We start from the raw sequence: 10,877 nt of genomic DNA, 5'->3' as shown, positions 1-10,877 counted from the left end.
TAAATCCTATCCTAACTATCCTGTCAAAGGATTCTTCTACTTGCCTATTCTCAGAGCACTCCCCAGAGGCCATGTTCAGTGGAGAAGAGAGATCACAGACAACAGCTGAAATCAGTGGTGTATTTAGGTTTTGTGCTGCCCTAGGAAACACAAAAATCAGACGCCGCCCCCCCCCCCCCCATGACCAACAACACCCCTGCCCCCCTGCTCTCCTCAACCAGTTTGCCCCGGTCAGTGGTGTATTTAGGTTTTATGCTGCCCTGGGCAACACAAAATTTGCTCCCCCCACCAGGGGAGAGCTTGACATTGACCAGCAATACATCTGCCCCCCCCCCCCACCCGAGGGAGCCTTTTACTACCATTGCCCCCATACACAGGTCACTCCCATCCCAGCGAGGAGAGAGAGAAAGACACTCACCACAGCTCTGGACATCCCCAGGAATGAGAGTCAAGCAGCCCGTAGCCTCTCTCAGATCCCACCTGGTCCCTAAGCCAAGTGTCCCTTCTTCCGAGCAGGGGTGCTGTCCCCCTGAAAAATTCTGCCTTAGGCAAATGCCTTGTGGTAAATATGCCCCTGGATGAAATGCCTTTGTGGTGATTACTATGGGGAATCCTGTGTCGGCTGTCCCTCCTCTCTCCTAAGCCGCCGCTGGGAACCGATCATGTGACCGTACTCATAATAGGTAAATTAAGCATTTTCCTTCTACAGGGTAGCAAGAATAGGATTTATAAGGGGGCAAAAGCAGGTTCAAACATAGTTGGGAATAGCCTGGAATTCCACTTTACAAACTATTGGCTGTGAAAAGTGATTAGATATTAAATGTAGGCATACAAAGACTGAATTAGACAGGAGTGATCACAAACAAGCAATTTATCAGCTATTATAATATTGAATGATGCAAAATACACAGTAATGTTACACACTGCAAAATACCAAAAATACAATCCATAAAGAAATAAAGCCCAACTCCTAGCACTTTTGTTTTTAGATCTTTCAATTCTTGCATAATTTCTACTTCCTTTCCGCTGCACTGCAATGGTGTCTGTGGCTGATATTTCTGCTGTTGCACCTCCACTCCTCACCTGTGTTTTGCCATTCACAAAAGTACAGACTGTGGTAACAAAGTAAACATGGTACATGAGTTGGAAAAAAAGTGCCCTTAGTGGGGTTGTAATCAATCTATTCCCCGATACAGCTGCAGATATTTGTTCAGTTAGAAATGATAGGCAAAATCCAGCTGTAACCAATCTACAGTCAGAGTGTAAATCAAAGTTGAACATCATGTTTCAGGTTATGTTCATACTAGCAGAAAAACTTCAAGCCCAACTCTAGGAATTTTTTTCCCGCAACTCTGCCCTTGCAGTGGGACCTCCCTGCACTGCTCATTATGTCTAGGGGATGGCAGAAGTGGCTGTTTCACTTGCCTGATTTCTTGCTTTGGCTGGCTCCAGTGCTCTCTTCTGTCCAAAGCTCCATTCTGTGGGCAGAGTCTCACTGTCATTATGAACAATGCAAGGGCATTAACCCTGTATTGTCCAGTATTGTGAGGCTTCAAGAGCAGCTGTAGAGGACCGGTTACAGCGCTGGAGGGAGTCTGCTGGAGTGAGGAATAAGGTGCCTTAATCCTCTGCCCTTAGACTTATTGAGCAATCAGCACTTGTAGTGTGTGTGTGTGTTGGGTTGGGGGGGGGACACTGCAAAGGTGGATTTTTAAATTTCCCAGGAGTTAGCCTTTAATGCTCTACTACAGGCTGTTATTAAATGTACCTACCACCACTGCCCCAGCACTGAATGGCTAAATTCCCTAGAAGACAAAGAAATAGGTAGAGACACTGGCCTTATTCCTTGTTCCTGCAGTCTTCTTCTTTCCATGTCACTAGTCCCCCAAAAGCTGCTTCTCTGCCTGGCTGGTCACAGCTCTCTGTCATATTGTACAATGCACGACTAGCAGTCCTGCATTGTGTGTGTGCAGATCAAGATATACGGTATTTATGCTCATTCCTTTCCCCCCAAACTAACATTGGACCCTTGCAGTGCAGGGGGGATTCCAAAGTATGGGTCAGTTTAACTTACTTCAATAGGTTGCATACTATAGCATCCAGTAAGTCTTTTAACAGCCTAGTGTTAGAAGGCAGATGGGATTACTAGCATTGCTCTGACAATCTAAAAAGTAACTAATGACAGTGCCCATTGTGCTGATTCAAAACACAAAACACTAAACTGTACAAATCAGTATTAAATATGATGTCAGTACTGGTGATCTCTCACTAAGCTTTTGTTCACTATTCTGACATTTAGCAATACTGCAATTACTTTCTAATGAACCCAATTCTGTATTAGGCACCTGCTTCACTGCTACAATAAAATCCTTGCCAGAAAAAAATAAACTAGTTAATGTGAGAAGAAATACTTTCAGAGTGTTTTTAAAGACAGTTATTCATATTTCATACCTTCAGCAAATAAAGGAAATACAGTTGTTGACGACACTGATTATTTAGAACAATATGGGTTATTATTGCGCCAGTTCCTAACAAGATAATTTTCTTTGGTAAGGACTGCATTATACTGTTCCATGAAAAGTATATCCAAAGGCACATCCCGTTTGGTAAAGTCAGTATCCAGCTTCTTTATGGTCACACTACGGTGGCGTGGCTCTTCACCCACTGGTAACCAGTGGTGCTGTTCTTCATCTATGCTTGATAGGGCAAACATTTCTCTTTTCCCTGGTCCATCCAGCATTCTTTGGGAATAATAATCTCTCAAAGTAGAGTCAAATTGCTGCATAGATTTTACTTTCTCAAGAAACATTTTGACTTTACTGTCAAAATGATCATCTGAATAAGTGGTTTCTTTGCTTGGTGTTCTTAAGGAGCCTTGAAGCTGGGTGCCAACTTTGTCCATCAAGAAACTTGTGGATTTTGGTCTTTTTCTCATACTTGTGTTACTTTCCAGCCATCTGTGTTCACTAGTATTACTAGTCTCAATTCTTGGGAGAGGTTTGAATACTGTATCCTGCTTCTGTGCCAGTGAACCTGGGTATGTAGATAAAGCAAGATTGCTTTTTTGTTCATCTACAAATTGCACTTGCCGTCTTGGTGGTGCTGAATAAAACCTCTTAGGAGCACTGCACCCACTTTTTTTAGCTGGAAAGTCCATACCTTTAGACTGATGCATGCTGCTCCTAAACATGGCATCACCTTTGTGACTCTTCTCTCTATCAGACATACAAGATATAGGCCTACATGGTGCCGACGCCGCCCTTGGAAGCTTTCCACTTTGTACGATAGTCCGTATTGCTTCTTCCGCCCCATCGTTGAGTGTTGTATTGAGACTGGAGAACATTGCATGGGTCAAGTGTTTAATTATTTCTGTATTCCCAACAAGCCTTGCATATGACAGCTCAGATCTTTTAAGCTTCAGTGTAAACTGATTATATAGGATTTTCTGATCAAGTGTCAGTGAGTCAGCTGCTTGTTTCTGCATTGCATTCAAAGAGAGAATTTTCTTCTTTAGAAGACTTTCTTCTTTTGCATTGAATGATATAGTAAGTGGAGACTTCTCTGCTTCTCGAAGCTTTTTCTCTGTCATTTTCACAGGGCAGATTGTTTATTTCACTTGTAGTTGCTGAGAAGTTCTGTGAGGGTTTGTTGTTGAAAGCGTGGCTGCATTCTATTGATTGTTGTCAGGGAAGGTAGCTGCTCTTTAACATGATGATTGGCTTGGAGTGAGACATCTGTCAATGCTTCCTTATAGAGAGTGAAGTGTGGTTGCTATTCACTTGCTATTTTAGTAACAATAGAGAACAATGTTGGACTTGTGCTGCAAATAAAAATATGTTGTGTTGTTGGCAACCAGACAACAGTGGCGTTGAGGAATAAAAAAAAAAAAGGTTACCACAAAATGTCAGGGAAATCAATTAAATATATTAGGCTGGCATTTATGGGTATTTACTTTACCAAATAATAAACTAGGCTGATTGAAAAAAGGAACTAATTTCATACCAGTAATTCATAGTAAAGTTTTAATTTGAGCCTGGGTTCACATACAGTTGTGTTCAAAATAATAGCAGTCAGACATCACTAACCTGATCAATCACTGTTTTTGGTAGAAATGATATTTCTACATGGCAAATAATTTACTAGCAGGTGTAGTAGAGTAATAGAAATCCAACAGACCCAACAGTCATGACATGCATGCTGCTGATTCTGTGTAATTGAATCACTAATTGAAAGGGGCATGTTCAAAATAATAGCAGTATGGAGTTCTATTAGTGAGGTCATTCATTCTTTGAAAAACAGGTGCCAATTATTTCCCTTATTTAAGGAAGGAAGGCAGCAAATGTTGTACATGCTGGTTGCAGTGCATTTCTCTCTGAAATTCTGAGGAAAACGGATCGTTCCACACATTGTTCAGAAGAACAGTGTACCTTGATTAAAAAGTTGATTGGAGAAGGGAAAACATATAAAGAAGTGCAGAAAATGATAGGATGCTCAGCTAAAATGATCGCAAATGCCTTAAAATGGCAACCAAAACCTGAAAGACGTGGAAGAAAGCGAAAAACTACCATTCGAATGGATAGAAGAATAGCCAAAATGGCAAGGACTCCGCCAACAATCAGCTCCAGGAAGATCAAAGAAGCTCTAAAGTTACCTGTGAGTACTGTTACAATTAGAAGACGCCTATGTGAAGCCAAGCTATCTGCAAGAAGCCCCCGCAAAGTCCCACTGCTGAAAAAAAGACGTGCTGAAGAGGTTACACTTTGCCAAAGAGCACATTGACTGGCCTAAAGAGAAATGGCACAACATTTTGTGGACTGATGAAAGTAAGATTGTTCTTTTTGGGTCTGGTGGACGGAGACAGTTTGTCAGACGACCCCCAAACACTGAATTCAAGCCACAGTACACTGTGAAGACAGTGAAGCATGGTTGTGCAAGCATCATGATATGGGGATGTTTCTCATACTACGGTGTTGGACCTATTTATCGCATACCAGGGATCATGGATCAGTTTGAATACATCAGAATACTTGAAGAGGTCATGCTGCCTTATGCTGAAGAGGAAATGCCCTTGAAATGGCATATAACCAGATCCAAATAGAAACAAACCACACATAGCATGATATCACTAAAGCAATCCAGGCTTATTAAGTAAACAGTATACACTCAAAAGGATAAGAAAGTAGCAGCATGTACAACATGACGAGCTGCTTGGAGTGATTGATGATGTCAGACCACATGTCCTACACTACATGTTTCATCAAAAGTGATGTCCTCGAAGGACCAGGACACAACCCCTGTCAGTATTTTTGCCATTTTTATCCCTTTGATGAGAATTCCCCTCAATTCTTGTTCCATAGCCAAAACAGGAAGTGAGAGAAAATCTCTCTAAAGTAAGCAAATCCCTGGTTTTCACCAGGGTAACCAGACTAGTGTCTCCATTGGAAGATTTGACCTTTATAACTCTTGGGACATCCCAAATTGTGGGATTTTCTTTCACTTTCAGCAATAATGGTAAACATGACAAATAGGGTGAACGGGGGCAATAAAAACAGCAAGAAAAGCTGACAGGGGTTCTAATCCCTCTCCAATCTATCCAAAATTTAAAAAATGTTTTGCCTTTAGTTATATTTTAGGTAAAATAGCTTTCCTAACTTGAAAGAGTATTAAACAAAACATAGTACAGATATGTGTAAAAGACATAAAATCATTAATAATACTCAGGAGAACAACCTCAGATGCCCGAGGACCAGTACGTTTTAAATAGGTTTCCATCATGGAGAATAGGCTATTGAATTATTGCTATTAAATATAGTTCATAAACCTTTCTTAATAGTCAGCTGCTATTTAAAAAAAACACTTCAAAACACCAATGAAAGACCTTGGAGAAAAAGCTCAAGCTGCACTACAATTAAAACACAAATGCCCTCACCAAATATAATGGACCTCATATGGTAGGTAAAGGCATGTAGGCCATTCAGGCAAGAATCCATAGACTCCATTGTAGCTACAGCACCTTGTAGAAATGTTAAATGTCCTTGGTCTGCTCCATTCTTCTATTAGTGCAGTGGCTTTTACACTTTAGGGAATTGTTATTTTAGCTTTTAATCTCAAGTTTTATAGCATTGTTTCAAGACAAAGGATTCCCTGAGCACTGGGGGTTTTCGAAAGAGGACAGCAGTAGTTATCTAGTTTCAGTCGTGCTGTTTCTGATTAACTGCTAGTATGACATGCCTATATGACTAATCCAAAATTCATATTTGAAGGTAATCTTGTTAGGATTAAAAACAGTAACTTAGAACAAACCCTTGAATACAACATAATAGCTATTTACCAATTAAACAGACTTTCATTCTCAATGTCTCACTACCTGTGAGTAAGTCAACAGACTAGCCTAAGGACTCCATAGTACTCCCGGATAGTGCGGCACTCACACAACTGCCATGCTATCCAGGAGGAAGGAACACCCACCTCCACTACTGGCTTACAGAACGACCTTGACATTACTGGACCAAACTGAATATTGTAGGAAAATAGATATGGGTATTAGGATTAAAAAACACTTTCAGATATTTGCTAATTGTTTAAGTGAGGTCACCCTTGCAAACAGACAGAATACACCCACTCTCTGGGGGTTTCCAATCTTTTGGGCACAGTGGAACATTATTTTAATAGGTATACATCTAAATACAATGAAAAGTGCCTACCACTTTCAAATATACATTGATCAGCTATACCTTTATTACCGTTGACAGGTTAAATGAACAACATTGATTATCTTATTATGATGGCATCTGAAAGTCAGTGGGATATATTAGGCAGCAAGTGAACATGTTGTCCCTAAAGTTGATGTGTTAAAAGTAGAGAAAATGGACATCACAGTTTGTTATGTAACCGCAGACCAGTCAGGGTGCCCATGCTGACCCGTGTCCACAGCCAAAACCACCTACAATGGGTATTCTGTCTCTCCAATCTAAGCATTGAAAGTGTGATCTCTGTAACTTACAGTTGTGATGAGATAACGATAACTCCAATCTCAGCTGGATACTACAGTCAGTGACTCAATCAAGATGATATCTTGTAGATCTTGTGACGTTTATTCCATAAACTGAGAGAATCTTACAACAATGAACATCTGATAGGTCAAAAGATCATAATGTGTCCTGCTTCATGGCATGAGGCAAGAGCTGCAATGCATTTCTGGGTAAAAGGGTGGGCTATCTATACAGCATTAACTAAACCCAAGGAAATGGAGGAGCAGAGGCAAAATATAGAAAACACATAGCCTCCCTAGCGGTCTGATTATGTCCATATTTCTGTGCTCAAAGCGGTACATTTTTTTGCATGGAAATATGTATTTTTTTTATTGTAGGCCTGTAATTTTTAGGAATAACTCACTGAAATCTGTCCGAACAAGAGTCTAGTAAACATTCTGGGTATGTTACAATTTGAAACACGAAATCATAAATTATAATTTATTAAATAATCAAAAAAAATAATAATATAATAAATTTAATTCAATAATATAATCAAACCAAAAACAGTTAAACTTGAAATAGAGCACCAGTTCGCACATCGCTGAGCAAAGTCGCAAAATTGGAAACTCATTTCAGTGTCTGATGACGAATTTCCCCACGAATCATCACTCAATTCTGCAAGTAGTTCTAATTTACTATTGCTGTTCTCTAGCTGGTCTAAAACCGCTTTTGACCTAAAGGGACGCTTTTTGAACGCCATGGACATTTCTCAGTTTCCAGGCAGAAAGAACAGTAATAATGCAGGCAGGGCACAGGACAAAGCACTAGGGACAAAATGTATGTGAAATGGTTTGATACAGTAATGTTATACTATGTGATTTTAGTAAATTTAGTGAATGTCACTTCTACAATTTTCAAATTTCCTGGCAGTTCCGTCCCCGTACGTCCGGACGTTGCAGGAAGACAGATGCCGGCATTGGCCGGAGGACATTGCCGTGGACACTGCAGGGAGGACATCGTGGGAGCACAGGACAAGGTAAGTGAAGACGAGATCTCGGAGCAGCGCTGCAGGGTATTCCCGAGTGTAGCTGGGGATTACGATTGTAGTGCTGAAACTTTACCCCGAGCTACACTGGGGAATACCTCCAGGGAGGTTAAAGGCATATGACAGTCAATATAACAGTCATTTGAAACATGACACTCCCCATCAAAATCTATGATTTCTATTATAACAAACTTTAGTTCAAGTCCAATATAAATAATGAAGATTCTTTCGAGGAACATCTGAAAAACAAGAGGGAAGGGAAGAACAAAGGAAAACAATGCAAACATTTAGCATAATACTTGCAGATGTTGGTCTCGAAAGTCCAGGCTGAGACATGGAAATCCATATTCAGAGGGGAAGGCAGCAACATGCACTATTCCTTCTTACCTCCCTTTAATTCAGGTTCATGACTTGTCTTCCTCTTTGTGCAAAAGAAGTACTAGTTCCTTTATAGGCCTGGAGTAAAGGTGTGCAGAACCTTCTTTCATGGTGGATATAGCCAAGATGTGTCCCAAAACGCAGTAGTAGGTACTGCACGAATGCTACAGTCAGCAGGGTTGAGGCTAGTGGGAACATAGTGGCATTGTTCAGGCGTAGAGAACTTCCTTATGCATTCCACTCTGTTGCCGACATACACGTAGATCTGTCTTGTGCGATTGTGTATATATCCTAGCACTATTTTGCGGTCTGTATGAAAGTCAAAGGAGTCTATTTCAACATCTGTTTCAAGTTCTATAAGCTCAGAAATTTCCACAGCTAACACAGCTATACAAAGTTCAAGCCTTGGATTAGTATGTGCAGGTTTGGGTGTGAGCTTGGTCTTGCCCATGATAAATCCTACACCCACTTCACCGCTGAGATCCGTAGTTCGAAGATAAGCCACCACAGCAATGCCTTCCTTGGAAGCATCGGAGAAGACATGAATCTCTCTTCTGGTGGCATTCTTTAAGGATGCTTGGGTGTAAGAGCGTGGTATCTGGAGTTGTTCTAATGCTTTTAGAGACTGTTTCCAGGATTCCCACCTTTGTTGTTTCTCCTTGGGTAAGGGGGTATCCCAGTCTGAGCTTTCAGAAGTAAGTTGTCTCAGCAGTATCTTACCTTGAATGGTGAGAGGTGTAATGAAACCTAACAGATCATAAAAATGCTGTTCACTGTAGACAATACTCCTCGCTTTGTGAAGGGCTTGTCACAGGCTGATGCTTGAAATGTGAATGTGTCTTGTTTAACATTCCAAAGCAATCCAAGACTACGTTGTGTAACCGAAAGGTCAGATCCTAGTTGGAATTCTTCATGCTGACAGCATGGTCATCAGAAGGAAAGGCTATCATGACCTTGTTGCTGTTAGAGATGATTTTGTGAAGTCTGAGGTTTGCAGTGGCAAGCATGTTCTGGGTTCTAGTAAGGTCAATAGCTTCTTTATCGATGTTATCATCCCAGAGATTAAGTGCTTTCTTATTGTCTCGTATGATGTGCCGTTTTGCACCTTTTTCAAACAGTCATTTTCACGATATATTTATGTGGTCGTTGTGCAGAACAAGTTGTTCGCCCATTTGACAGGACATGTGTTTTAAAGGAAGAGACTGAGTAGGACCTCTTGTCCTTGTCTAGGCAGACATTGCCTATGATGACCCATCCTAGAGCCAGACGCTGAGCATATGGTGCATTGTGTGGACCGTTGATTTGACGAGGAACTTTGTACACCCTTAGGATGTCTCAACTGAGTAACAGCAAAATATCAGCACTTTCATCGCGGGCTGGTATTTGGTTGGCTATATGCTTTAAGTGAGAATGGTGAAAAGCAGCTTCGGAAGTAGAGATCTCCTCTTTGGTGTTTGGAATCTGGCTGCACTCAGTGATAGTGAGCAAAGATATTTCCACATTGTCATTCAGAGGAGTAACTACAAGACCACTGGCTCTCCTACCTAAGACTTCTGCAGTGCTGGACCAAGTGCTTAGGATATAAGGCAGAGCATCTCCAGTTATATTCAACAGTTGAAAAAACGGTGTTCTTGCAAGAGATCTGTTACTCTGATCATCCAGAATAGTATACAGTCTTATGGCCTTTTCAGGTTAACCTTTGGGGTATACACGGACCAAGCATATCTTTGCACAGGATTTGTTGTAGAATCCTTCTCCACAGACCTCTGTACATGTAGAGAACACTGGGGTGGTAGGTGCTGCTTGGGCACTCCCCGCCTTGCTTTGCCTCAGGAAGATTGTTTGTGAATGCAGTAGAGTTGTGCGAATATTGATGAAGAGCTTGCACATGGTCATCACTGTCACACTCTATACATTTGATGATCGCTTTACAGTCCTTTGCAAAGTGTTCTGTGGAGGCACAGCATTTGTAGCAAACCCCAAATTTCCTCAAAAGTTCCTTACATTCTTGGAGGGTTTTCTTTCTAAAGCAGATACATTTCATAAGTGGATGTGGTTTGTTATGTATTGGACACTGGCGATTTGGGTTCTCAACTTTCTTGTTTTGATCAGTCTTTTCAAGAACTGTAGCAGGCCCAGGTAGAACATTAGTCCTTTTCACTAACGCTGGACCTCTATGGTTTCTGTGCGACATACGTGTGTTTGTAGGTCTTGGAGATAGTGTACTGAGAAAGTTGCAGTCCCCATATGAGAAACTTGGGTCATTCTTAGTGTCCGCAATTCTTTTGATGAATTCGAAGCAGGAAAAAGGAGGAGGAAAGGCAACTCTATGTTCTTCCTTATACTTTGATCCAAGTGCTGCCCATCTTTCTTGAATTCCATATGGTAGCTTGAGAACAATAGATTTGATGCCGTGAGAGGTGTCAAGGTAACGGAGAGCAAGTAAATTGATGTCAGCCTTAGCAAGTTGAAGCTCTAAT

General features: G+C 41.1%; 1 protein-coding gene across 1 annotated transcript; it reads right to left on the bottom strand.

The window, feature by feature from the left end:
* Positions 1 to 853: 853 nt before the first annotated feature.
* On the bottom strand, positions 854 to 3,704 carry LOC149449214 (uncharacterized). Its single transcript, XM_089693444.1, has one exon. The coding sequence runs from the start codon at positions 3,587 to 3,589 to the stop codon at positions 2,492 to 2,494; it is 1,098 nt and encodes a 365-aa protein (XP_089549570.1). The 5' UTR covers positions 3,590 to 3,704; the 3' UTR covers positions 854 to 2,491.
* Positions 3,705 to 10,877: the final 7,173 nt, after the last annotated feature.

Source organism: Staurois parvus, unplaced genomic scaffold, assembly GCF_062004578.1.
Source record: "Staurois parvus isolate SC_StPar_1 unplaced genomic scaffold, SC_StPar_1.0 ptg000634l, whole genome shotgun sequence".
NCBI classification, from domain to species: domain Eukaryota; kingdom Metazoa; phylum Chordata; class Amphibia; order Anura; family Ranidae; genus Staurois; species Staurois parvus.
This window is presented reverse-complemented; position numbering and strand designations above follow the sequence as displayed.

Coding starts and splice junctions, on each gene's coding strand:
- LOC149449214 (XM_089693444.1), bottom strand. CDS start 3,589: ATGACAGAGAAAAAGCTTCGAGAAGCAGAGAAGTCTCCACTTACTATA.